At 41.8% G+C, this 13,080-nt stretch overlaps 2 protein-coding genes across 2 annotated transcripts; one reads left to right on the top strand and one right to left on the bottom strand.

The window, feature by feature from the left end:
* Window positions 1-4,309: 4,309 nt before the first annotated feature.
* On the top strand, window positions 4,310-5,945 carry LOC128740566 (protein maelstrom homolog). The gene is made up of 2 exons (XM_053836117.1): window positions 4,310-4,663; window positions 4,725-5,945. Exons 1-2 carry the CDS (start codon window positions 4,310-4,312, stop codon window positions 5,943-5,945), a joined length of 1,575 nt encoding a protein of 524 aa, XP_053692092.1.
* A 2,273-nt stretch (window positions 5,946-8,218) lies between these two features.
* Window positions 8,219-12,744, bottom strand: LOC128741337 (ribonuclease 3). Its single transcript, XM_053837095.1, has 4 exons — window positions 12,022-12,744; window positions 11,378-11,958; window positions 10,032-11,308; window positions 8,219-9,906 (listed from the first exon to the last, which is right to left on the bottom strand). The coding sequence occupies exons 1-4, from the start codon at window positions 12,631-12,633 to the stop codon at window positions 8,243-8,245; spliced, it is 4,134 nt and encodes a 1,377-aa protein (XP_053693070.1). The 5' UTR covers window positions 12,634-12,744; the 3' UTR covers window positions 8,219-8,242.
* Window positions 12,745-13,080: the final 336 nt, after the last annotated feature.

Genomic DNA, 13,080 nt, shown 5'->3' with positions numbered 1-13,080 from the left:
CCTCCAAAACCGCCTACATGTCAAATTTGGTTCCATTTGCTTGATTAGTTCTTGAGTTACGAGGAAATTTGTTTTTCATTTGCATAGGAGCCCCCCCTCCTAAAGTGGGGAAGGGTCCTAATTCATCATAGAAAATATTTTTGCCTCCAAAAACCTCCGCTTGCCAAATTTGGTTCTATTTGCTTGATTAGATTTCGAGTTATGAGGAAATTTGTATTTCATTTGTACAGGAGCCCCCCCTCCTAAAGTGGGGAGGGGTCCTAATTCATCATAGAAAAAATTCTTTCCTCAAAAAACACCCACATGCCAAATTTGGTTCCATCTGCTGGATTAGTTCTCGAGTTATGAGGAAAGTTGTATTTCATTTGTATAGGAGCCCCCCTCTTAAGGTGGAGAGGGGTCCTAATTCACCATAGAAAATATTCTTGTCCTCGAAAACACCCACATGCCAAATTTTGTTTAATTTGCTTGATTAGTTCTCGAGTTATGAGGAAATTTGTATTTCATTTGTATAGGACCCCCCCTCCTAAAGTGGGGAGGGGTCCCAATTCATCATAGAAAAAATTTTTGTCTCCAAAAACACCCACATGCCAAATTTGGTTCCATTTGCTTAATTAGCTCTCGAGTTATGAGGAAATTTGTATTTTATTGGTACAGGAGCCCCCCCTCTTAAAGTGGGGATGGGTCCTAATTCACCATAAAAAATATTCTTGACCTCGAAAACACCCACATGCCAAATTTTGTTCCATTTGCTTGATTAGATCTCGAGTTATAAGAAAATTTGTATTTCGTTTGTATAGGAGCCCCCCTCCCAAATTGGGGAGGGGTCCCAATTCATCATAGAAAAAAATCTTGTCTCCAAAAACATCCACGTGCCAAATTTGGTTCCATTTGCTTGATTAGTTCTCGAGTTATAAGGAAATTTGTATTTCATTTGTATAGGAGCCCCCCTCCTAAAGTGGGGAGGGGTCGCAATTCATCATAGAAAAAATTTTTGTCTCCAAAACCACCCACATGCCAAATTTGGTTCCATTTGCTTGATTAGTTCTCGAGTTATAAGGAAATTTGTATTTCATTTGTATAGGAGCCCCCCTCCTAAAGTGGGGAGGGGTCGCAATTCATCATAGAAAAAATTTTTGTCTCCAAAACCACCCACATCCCAAATTTGGTTCCATTTGCTTGATTAGTTCTCGAGTTATGAGGAAATTTGTATTTCATTTGTATGGAAGCCCCCCCTCTTAAAGGGGAGAGGAGTCCTAATTCCCCTTCTAAAGAGGGGAGGGGTCCCAATTTACCATAGAATAATTTCTTGTCACCAAACACACCCACATGCCAAATTTTGTTCTATTTGCTTGATTTGTTCTCGGTTTATGCAGAAATTTGTGTTTCATTTGTATGGGAGCCCCCCCTCTTAGTGGGGGGAGGGGTCTCTAACCATCACTAAAACCTTTCCTGGCCCCAAAAACCTCTACATGCAAATTTTCACGCCGATTGGTTCAGTAGTTTTTGATTCTATAAAGAACATCCCGACAGACAGACAGACAGACAGACAGAAATCCATTTTTATATAGTAGATGGTCACTGACCGCCTTACCCACACTAGCAGTTGTTATACATCATCAGCATCATTATACATTTTTTTAAAGCGTTCACAATTTTTCATATGCAAATAAAGTTACCTATTTTTTTCAATGCAGACGTTACTTGAAAAAGTATTAAAATGAAATACATCATGTTATAAGTAACATTTTAGAATTAAACCACACAAAAAGCTTAATTTCGATGGCAAAAAAGTTACATCCAAACGCAGAATCACTTCCAGTTTCCAGTTTTTCTGTACTTTATCAAAATTTCAAAGTTCTAAATGATGATGGGAACGTTCAGGCATCATGAGATAGCAAAATGGATGGATGCCCATCAAAACATTTACGAATTTTAATGCTTAACTGGTAGAATCAACCTGCTGTCCGTCTTACCCACCCTGTTCGTCTTACCCACAGTTCCCCTATAGAAACTTACTCAACTGCAATGTCGATGAAGCTTCGATGTTCTCGATTTTCGAGTTTTTATGCTAATAATGCTGATATCTACCTATTTGATTCACCCTTTGTGGCGTTTTGGAATGTCATGATAAAAATTTTGGTTGCATAAATTAAGGATTGATATTTTCATTCAAACATTAATTTACCCCACAAAATTTTTTTCAGCAAGTATCCATGTCTATTAGGATAAAAATAACATGCAACAAATGTCGGCAAAATGGCAGTCTAGATTTTTGGATTCCGTTAACCGACATTAGGCCGTATGAATAAAACAGATTACTATGCTTTTCCCGTTTAAATCGTATGGGAGCATTTACTCTCACTCTTTTATTCATGCGGCCTATTGTGATCTTAATTTCTAAAAAGGTAACGAGTCAACATGAAATAGAATATCTATCCAATATTGCTACATTGCTAATATTGCTACAAAGATTCTTTCGTTCAAATGCTTCATAATCAAATCTTTTAAATTTCACTTAAAACTTACGTATATGCAATGATCCGCATGACCGCATACCGCATAAAGATTATCACCTGCGTCCTATTGCCAATAATACTGGCGATTAAGATGATGGCAATCACACTGATACGCGACGTGCGTTTGCATCCGTTCCTCGTACGTTCCGTACTTGTCGTTAGCCGCATCCAACCCGGGTAGTGGGGCCTCACTTTCTGTCATGTGGGTCGATTTCTGTATTTAATTCGAAGCGGATAAATCTTCGGCCCGAGAATTGGTTACGTTCAACAGATAAAACAGTTCCATGTTGGAAATAGCACATATGCATCTATGGAGACCTGAAAATCGAAAGAGAAAGTTCTAGAAGATTTATTTCCAGTGGAAAACTGTTGTTCCAATCGGCCTTATGGAAGAGCCTAACTTGCCAATGAATAGAAAATAAATAAAGAGCAAAAATAAATAATTGCTTCTATACTGCAATTCAATATCGAAAATCGACCCAAAGTCGCACTTTCGACAACTTATTCACGTCTACGAAGCAAAATAATTAATAAACAAAACTTATTTTTTCTATGCGACTACTGAACTGCAAGCCCAAAAAATAGGTTGGATTGCTTATGTAAGCGCGGTTAGAAAAAAATACCTACCGTGACTGATTCGGGAAATCCGGGTACTTCCTACATGTATTATTCACTAATTATTAATTCACTATTATTCACCATTAATTATTCACTAATATATTCAGTTATAACGATTTATTGTTACAGCTACCGGCCGCTGTAACAAATTCTCGTTCACTGTACTGCTTTCAATCAACACCATCTTAAAACTGATATCGATGATGGCAGTATGGCATCGTCATGAGCCATACACGTTCAATTGAAGTGGTTCACACTTCAGTACCGTATGCACTTACATATAGCACAAATTCAAATGGTGAAACATTTCAATGTTCGGTGTTGCCCATATGGAAATCAATCTAACGACATTTGGCTTGCATGGCATATATGCCACATAGAATGTTAATGGCAAATCACTCGAAAATTACGTGGATTCCATTTGAAATGTGTATGGATGGACGAGTGATAGTGAAGTGGATACAGCCATTGATTTTCAAGTGTGAATAGCATTTGAATCGAGCGTGCAGATTTTTAACAATGAAGTGTAAACGCATTTGTTTGTTTAGTGCCTTGCACATCGAAATCATAAGCCAGTCACTTGAAATGTGCAAGTGCTAAATCATTCAAAAATGATGTGGATTCCATTTGAAATTTGTAGGGATTTACAAGTGAAATTGAAATGCTCACCGTTATTGACTTTCAAGTGTAGGTGGCATTTGGATCGACTGTGCTGTTTTTTTACAGTGAGGTTCGTTACCCGAATTAACATTGCTTTAGGTGCCAGTGATGTCGGTTACGCGCGTTTTACGCGCACCCAAGCGCGCACCAAATATATGGGAGATGACAACCTTGCCATCCCGTTGATCGCGACGCGACTTCGCGTGAGTGAAGGTCCAAACACAATGCATACGGATTTTACTACGTTGCGGCAATTTGACAGAGGCCCTTTGACGCTTTTTGACTGAACTTTCGAGTAGTTGTTTGTATTTGTCAAAATACCTGGCAATCTGGCATCCCTGTCCCTGATTTAGTTTTATTTCTCTTCTTCAGATTTACGTAAGGCACGCGGTTTGGTTTTATGTAAAATTTGGAAACTAATCTGAAATAAATTGTGAGAAAGCACTTATTATTTTTTAGAAATAGCAAGCAGTTTAAGTTTTGCTCGATTGTTTTGCAGTTACGAATACAAGATGCCTAAAAAGCAAGCAGTGAAAGGTCCATTTTTCTTTTTCATGCTAGACTTCCGAAAACGTGAGGAAGCGAAGGGTAAAAGCTTTGGCGGCATGGAAGCAGTCATGAATGCAGCAGGGCCGCACTGGAACAAGCTGACTGCCGAAGAACGCGAAGTCTATAAGGACCGGGCAAAGGCATACAAATTGACTCCGAAGGCGAACTTCGGGGAAAAATACACTTCCCAGGGGATACCGTTTTCGCAAATCGAAAAAGAAAAACAGGCTCGCCTCAAGAAGGAACAAACGATACGGAAGGCAGTGGCCGAGTTGATACAAACGGCCGTTGGTAATAATGCTCTGGATAAGATGGAGGTCCGTTTCATTTGATGTAATGTTTTATCTGTTTATTGAAGTCAATTGTACTGTGTTACAGGTTTACTTGATTTCGTTCAACTACTTTTGTAAAACTACTGCAGAGATGTACATCCCAGCGGAGATGGCTATTATTCGTTATAGCTTAGAGCAGGGCGTAATGGATAAGTTACATACGTTCATAAATCCTGGTAATATTCCTCTCGGTTTGGCTTATGAAGCCAATATACTAAGCGAAGAAACCCATCGTATACCAATTCCTCCGGATGCCATGGGGGAAACCAGTTTTGCAGAACTATTTGAAAAGATATTCGATTTTGCACAATGCAAAGGTAAGAAGCTTCGCCTTCTGTTCACAGAGGAAAAGCACGTTCCTATTGTGGAGAACATTTTGGAACAGTTTGCCAAAGAGGCCAAATCAGAATATAAATTTTTAATTTGTCCTTTGGGAGATTTTTTCTTCCAACTCAAACGTGCTTCTGAACATGAGGGACTGGATATTTGTCTCTTTCCTGCCAAAACTGTAGCTGATATTTTACTGAAAAAGGATAATTATGAGTATACCAGCGGAATCGCTTGTGAATTTCATGAGAAACTGGAGGTTTCTAGATTTTGCTGCTTGTCGAAAATAATTCGACTTTCGTACATAATTTCGGATAGCTGCTGTCTGGATTTAAACATTGAAATGGTGGCCGGACGCCACCTTCCCATGAACGCCGATACAACTCTCTGTTCGGATTTGACCGACACTGAATCGAGATTCCATGAAAGCCAAACTGATCGTATGTCGTTCGTTTCGTCATCAGACCTGACCCACGTCTCGCTGCCAAAAATACAGAAAACTCGAAGCAAAAGCCCATTCCGTGGACTTGAAAATGAGTCTGTTCCAATTATATACAGCTCTCGAGCGGGAGCTTCCGCGACAGAAACAGTAGATAGATGCAATGTTTCAACAAATCCATTCCATGAGTTTAAAATGGAACCACAAGCTTCGGAAGCTAAGCAGCCGAAATTGACTGACCCGAGAGCTTCTAGTGAGACCATGCACTACAACCCGTTCAGCCGACAAGTAAAACTGGAAACTGTGCGCCAACCAAGGGAAATTGGAGTCGTTGGACACGGCCGTGGCTCTTTGTTGGTTGCGAAAGAATCCAGCGCACTGGCTGGCTTCGGTTCGCCATTGGGTCTGGCCATCTTTAGAGGAATCGGTCGCGGATCCGCTATTCTTAGTAATATCTCTACAATTTCTTCGAACATGGCATACACCAGCGACGAAGATTGATGGGCGGTGTTTTTAAGCCGAAGTTTTGTTATTTTTTTTATGGATTACAGTTTGGATCTATTCAATTAGATCATAATAATGTGTTAACTACCTTAACTATTACTATAAAATAGTTCCAGAAATGTTTCTCAAGCTGCTGAAAAATAAAACATAATTTTACTTTGATTAGCGCTATTCTAAGCATAAGCAAAGCATTATTTTATTCATGGGTGAAGTAATGTTCCGTAGGTTTTATCAGGCATAGCTCCACTAAAAAACCGTCACAGCAAGGACATATTACAGTCACAATAAACGGTCTTCAATCGTTTATTGAGCGTCTTCTAAACTGGAATACGAATACGACTTAGTGATATGTTAAAGATAAGTAGGTTCTAACTAGAGCATTGTACTGGATAATTGCCAAGATCTGGAGGAGGAAGAGTAGGTACGGAAGAAGGGGGTGAGATCGTATGAAGAAAATAATGAGCTCTGTTTTTCCCGTGTAATGTGTCCCTGCATTTGCTACATGAGTCCCTACAAAGCAAACATTTTTATTTGCGCGCCTATTCTAAGTCAAACCCACTAAAAGAGCGACAACATGGACTGCTGCAATTAGATATTGCGTGATCACAATGCTGAGCACCTCCTATAAAATTTTCTTTCGAATACTATGACATAGCCTATTATATTAGTAATTACAAAGGAACTCGTTTTCGTGAAGAAGGCAAACGAAGCACGAACTGTGCCAGTTGCAGGAGTGCGATTCATAGTTTACCATCCGGGGCTGAGCAAGTCATAAGAATTCCGAATGATTTATTCTTCAACAACTTAGAGTTGTGCTGGCTTGAATTGTATCAAAAACTTATCTCCACTCCAGTTGGTACGGGGTTACTCGTCGCCAATTTCTCCATCGTTGGTTCTCTTTGTTACTGGTGCTGGTCAGCGTTTTACAGGCCGTCGGTTTCGTGCAACGCCATATGTTCCTTGATCGAAAGGTCTTGCGAATGGTAAAGCAGGTCCGAATTGCCGTTGACTTTCTTTACTCGCGTTTTCGGCGGTGATTAAGAATCCAAAACATTTAATTATTTCAAGTTTATTGCCAACGATGGCCAGTGCCCGTAGGGGGCGAACATTGTTTTCTCTCCAGCCTTGGGGTATTGGTTACTTTTGTTGAAAATCGTACCAAATATTTCAATGCCTGACAACAGTGAAGATGGTTTCCGATGGCGATCGCGATTCGACTGTATACAACGTGCGAGATGTCTTGAACGTGGGAGGCGATCAACGGCGCTTTCTACAAGCTACAATGCGTTCGGTCTGCAGTCATGGACGTCGGGTTTTATTAACAGCAGAGTACACAGGCCTTATACTAATTGGCAAATAAAATACAAATAAATTATTCTCCGTGTCCTCGTTAGCGGCTGGATTCACGGTGGTATCAACTAAAATGGCTAAAATGCGAATGAACACTGCTGCTGCTGGTGCTGGCTGGTCACATACTGACAGGTAAGGAGGGCTTTCTTCTACTGAAAGAAGTGTTCTGCACAAGTCCTGGCGATGCTCGTAACTTAAGAAACCTGCGAGACACAGATGCAGGTTTGATCACGACTAAAAATTGAAGCAACGAACGACCTAGGAAGTGATTCGGGTCGCAACAATTGACATAACTACAACGGTCTTTGGATTGGAACGGTCGGTCCCTGAGGTTTCTAGAGGCTTGTGACTTCGCGCACATGTCGCTAAATGCAAGTTCTACTTCGGGCGTAAGAGGGTTCTGCGTATAACTACAGAAAGAAATGTCGCGTCGCAGGTTGCTGGTAATTTGGCGGTACCCAGTATTCAAAAGGTAGCAAAAGCTAGTCGGATACGATGGGCAGGGCATGTAGCACGAAGGCCGGACTACTACCCTGCAACATAGGGGTTGTTTGGTTGAAATGTTATAGTTAAATTAGCAAAATAGGTGCACTGAGTGCAGGACAGCCCTGCCGGTAGGAACAAGCGGACCAGGGGCGCTGCGAGAAAGATGGTTGCAACAGTTGGAGCGAGATCGGACGGAGAGTACACGGTGTCCAAGGAATTGGAGAGCAATAGCCCACAAGCGAGTAAATTGGAGAAACTTCGTTCATTAGGCTATGTTTTAGGACGGTAAGGCAACTAATTAAGTAAGGGAGGGATGTGGCTAGTCCAGATGGAACAAGATGACTAAGTGCCTGCAGAACTGGGACTAGCCTTTATGAGCGTAGGAAAATTTAAGATTAAAAAGAGTTGGATTAGATTCATTTATTGTTCATTTCTTTAAAAATACATGCATGGCTTATCTATTCAATTTCGCCCGATTCCAGATCGGACGACACGTCATCTGTACCTTCAACTTTAAACATAAGTACGGAATTTGCAAAAGTATCCTGCTGAATTTTGATTATTTCTTTTTCTTTTGGTTTATTGATTGCGTCTTTTAACTCATCACCCGTGTTGCGCACCTCGTTGGCAAGCTTCGGTGTTTTGTCAAAATCTTCCTCGGATTCGGAAATGGCTTCTAGCTGAAGATCAACTTCATCCGATAACGACTCATACTGATCTACGAGACACACCGAAGGTTTCAAATAAGATGGCATTAATTTCGGTCGCTCGAACTTTTCTGGTGCTTTCTCGGTAATTCGCGAACTAACTTTTGGTTTTCTAGGACGCCTTTTCCGTTTATCCTGCTCCCCGTGGCTATCACTATCACTTCCACTGTCCTGTACCTGATACTGCCTGGGAAGTTGTGGCGAATCGGAAACACGTTTTCGTCTCCGTCGCTGCGATTCGCTGCTTCTGTCGTTATAATATGAAGACTCCGAGGATGCTCCGTCTCTTCGATCTAGTTGATCTTCCGATCGGTCATCTAGCGAGGATCTGCGAACCCTTTGTCGTTTCAAACTCTGAGCAATGACACGCTTTTGATGGTCTAGTTGAGGGAATAAATCTTTTGAATTTTCTAACGCTTGCTTGGCTGCATTCATCTCCGCTTGCTGGATGCTGTGCCCATTGGCACAAGCCAACCGTTTACCTCGGAAATATACTGCAACCGTATAGACGCGTGTATTAGTGGGTCCATTGCATTCAATCACTTTGTAAATAGGAATGTCGGGTTCGCCACCATCCATGGTTCGTAGTGTCAAACAACATTGTTGCAGCTTTGATTTTGGATCATTCCAGTCTTGATTCATAATAAAGTCCTGTAATCTCGGGAATAAGCATACTTGACAAAAAGCTTCACAGTGTTGTAAGCCCTTGTCCACGTAGAGCGCCCCTAAAAACGCTTCCAGTAAATCGGCTCGGTCTTTGGTTTTTAAATCCGCTTTTGGATTAGAGTAAACCGCGTAGGAAGTCATACCCAGATCATCGCAAACTACTGCTTGGGTACGATTGTTTACTAAGGAACTTCTCAGTAATGATAGGTGACCTTCATGATGCTCTGGAAAATGACGATATAAGTACTCGGAGCATATCAACTGCAGTACAGTGTCTCCGAGAAACTCCAAACGTTGATTGGAGCCAAGTGTAAGATTCGTAAATCCGATGGAACGATCGGTAAAGGCTCGCGCAAGTAACCTAATGTGATTGAACTGAACCCCAATTGAATCTTCGAACCGAGTGAGCGTTTTCAGCATCTCAAATGATTCAATGTGTTGTCGGTCGCCGAGGGGTTCCTGCTCTTGCAATGGATGGGGCGGATAATTAACCCAGATTGAGCGTAAGTTTTTATCCTCTTGAAACAGGGCGTATGCGAAAACACGATCCGCAGTCTCGATGCCGCCGTCCAACAGCAGTGCCCCCATCAGAGCTTCGAAACAGTTGGCCAGTGCATGCCGAAGCTCGAGCTCGTGACACAGATCGGAACCGTGAGCATAAAGCATAAACTCTTCCAAATGCAGCTTTTTTGCCAACACCGCCAGATGCTGATTTTGAACTATGGCAGCACGATATGTCGCCAGTCCACCTGAAATGTTAAAAATATCAAAAAAATGCCTTTTAGTAAACAATTTTGTTATGTATAGCGTGGAGAATGACCAATCGGTTAAAACCGCATTAAAAATAAAAATAAAAATTCATGTCTGAAATTACCTTCTTCTAGATCAGGAAACATATGGAACAGATGGATGGAGGTAATGAATTCCACCACAGCATCACCGAGAAATTCCAATCGTTCATTGTGAGTAATATTGCTATCGGTTTCGTACTCTTTTCCAAAGCGGGACATAATACTGATCAAAGTATTTATACCGCGTTTTCGAGTGTTCATAAAGTGTATCTTCCGATCCCCGTACTCAGGCTGTCGTATTCCACAGTTGGTCAAAGTATTACGTGCATGGTCCGGGTTGGTGCCGAAGTTTTCCTTGTACGAAGGATGCGTCAATGCCAGCTGCAGTGTGTACCGGTTGATGAAAGTATAATCAATATACTTTTCCAGCACATTGAGCGAGCGGTGAAAACGCAGATGACCGGTCAGTACAGGGATAACCATTGCATGCTGTACCATGTCACACATTATTCCGGTTCGATAGAATCCCTTGGCACTCACCGCAACCGTGATGTTTCGTTTCATTCGGCCCTGGGTTCGCATCTCCAATAAACGGTTTTCTTTCGCCTCTAACTTTCGTTTGTCTTCGAAAGATGGCTTGGACATGTTAGCTATCAAATGCCGAAACTTGACGTATTCTCTCCATGCTTTTTGATATTCTGGATTTCCGGCGTAGCTTAACTGCGGTGGTCGAATTCCGAAGTGTACAATAACTGGATGCACCAAACCTTGTTCATCCGTTAAGCTGGCCAGCGGAACATCTGTTACATTACGGTCTAGCTGGTCTACTCGCACCGCGCAGGGTTTCATGCCGGGATTCGTGACAACCATTCCTTTCACATAATCCACATAATCTTGCCACTCTATCTGACTCATATCGTGCATTTCCTTCAAAATATCCGTCGCAATCAATGGTCCTGAATTGTCCAACGAATGACGTAGAACTTCACACATAGCCAACACTTCCTTACCATTGTCCGGCAAATCCCTCACAAATCGCGGAAGGAAGTGATAGGAAGGACAGGAATCTTCGGGGTTGGCACCGGATGGAAAAACGGAAAAGTCCACCAGTTCTAGCAGTTCTTTGAAAACAAACCGTTCAAACAGATCCAATTCACGAATGGTAAAGTTTTCCGGCATTTGTTCTTCAATGTAAAGAATGGTATACTCGATATTAAAGCGGATCACCTTACAGGTCGGCAGTTCTTTGATCGGTTGATGGGAGAGCAGGGAGAAACCTTCGAACAGAAACTCGTGCTGATCGTGTTTAATTATGGTTGGCGTTTTGGTGAGAAAGTTTGTCGGTGGAGAAATAGTTATCCTAGAAATAGAAAACAATTTAAATATTATAATACATTTAAAGTTTATCGAATTTACGAAATGAACAAACCTGTAGTGATACAATTTATCGGCATTATTAGAATTTGGCAAACACTTAGTGAATCCAGCTTCGCCAGGATATTTCCCATGTCGTATGCCGGTTCTTCTTGACCTTGCCGAGCATCGGCACAGCGGACCATCGTTCATTTCACCGGGATCATTATACCACAAGTCAACATGTAGTCGATACGGGTGTCTAATTTTCACTGTTAACTCTTCCATGCTGCATTCGTCTTCGAAATTCAACTCCTCGTCGGAAGAATCCGATGAGGAACATTTGTCATTCTTGTGACGACAAACGCGAATTTTATGCTTCCGTGGTGGTGGCTGGTAGGGCGTCTGCTTCGCACGTGCTCGCTCTGCGCGGGTCAGCAATTCCCGTTCGAATAAAACACAAAGCGCATCTAACCTTGGTGTTCCTTCGACCACCTTATCCGACACACGACGGTAGTACAGATCCGCCGGTGATGATCGAACCCAAGTGCTTTTCTCTTCGTTCGTAGTTAACTCAGCTAGCTTCCGTCGGATATCCTCCGGAGTTTCACAGAAATTTTTGCGCCATTTCGATAGAATAGCTTCGCGTTCGGAATCCTGTTTAAATAAAAAGAACTTCAATAAACCGCTCGACATTCCAAATATAATTATAAATCTTACCAATTTGAATCGAGAAACTCTCGGCGGACGGTCCTTGTTTTCGCTTTGCGGCGGCGATGAGTCCCTTTTACGAGAATTGGATCGCACCGAGGAATACCGCGATGAATAATCACGATCACGACTTCGGGACCTGCGACGGCCTTGATCTCGATGCGGGACCGAATAGCTACGGCTGCCATATGACGGTCTGTCAGAATGTGGTGGAGAGGACCGGCATCTGTAGCTGTTTCTCATCGAATAGTCCGAGTACCTGCTAGAAGAACGGTCTTCGTTTCGCGAGCCATAACTTCTTGAGGACGGAGTTGGGTAAGCCCTATACCGTTGATAGGAGGAATATGACGAATTCCGTTCACGATTACTTATTTCTTTCAATGTTTCTAGACGTTCAGATTTTGACGTTCTTGTCGAGGGGAAAACCGGTGGCGGAACACTGAAATTCGGTTGTATCGGATATGCCGACTGGTTTGACACCGGTAAGGACGATACTGGTATTGTGCCCGGCGGAGGTGGATCCCCACTCGTTAAGCTAAACGAAGCCGGATTCTCAGTAGTTCGACGATATCGATCGTAGTTAGAACCGGAATAACTACTTTTCGTTCTATTATAGCTCATTGTTGAACTCACTGATGATAAATATCTTGATATGTTATCTCAAAATTATTCGCACGCTACTGATAAATGTGGCATGATATTATTTCAAGTTATACCCGAAATACTTAATACTTTTCACATTTTTCAGATTAAATACAAAAATCGCACTTAGGTACACATTTTCTGTTTCAGGCAGCAACCAAAACAGAAACAAAAGACAAAACAGAACGAACAGAACACGTAGGCAGTGGTGCCATATTTTCAAAATTATGGTAGGTAGACCCAGGGGGCTGATATGACGTCACATTTTCGTTGCTCACATGAAAAAGGCGGCAAACGCAAAGCGATTTCACAAAACGAATTTACCTAACCATTTTTACAGTTTCATGTGTTTTGCATCAATTGCCTTCCTGGCATTAGCTATATGATGCTAAAACCTTGGCTAAAATCAAACTAAAACTAACAAAA

Source organism: Sabethes cyaneus, chromosome 3 (assembly GCF_943734655.1).
Source record: "Sabethes cyaneus chromosome 3, idSabCyanKW18_F2, whole genome shotgun sequence".
In the NCBI taxonomy this organism is placed as follows: Eukaryota; Metazoa; Arthropoda; class Insecta; order Diptera; family Culicidae; genus Sabethes; species Sabethes cyaneus.
The sequence above is the reverse complement of the archived record's forward strand: the minus strand, read 5'-3'. Positions and strand labels throughout refer to the sequence as shown.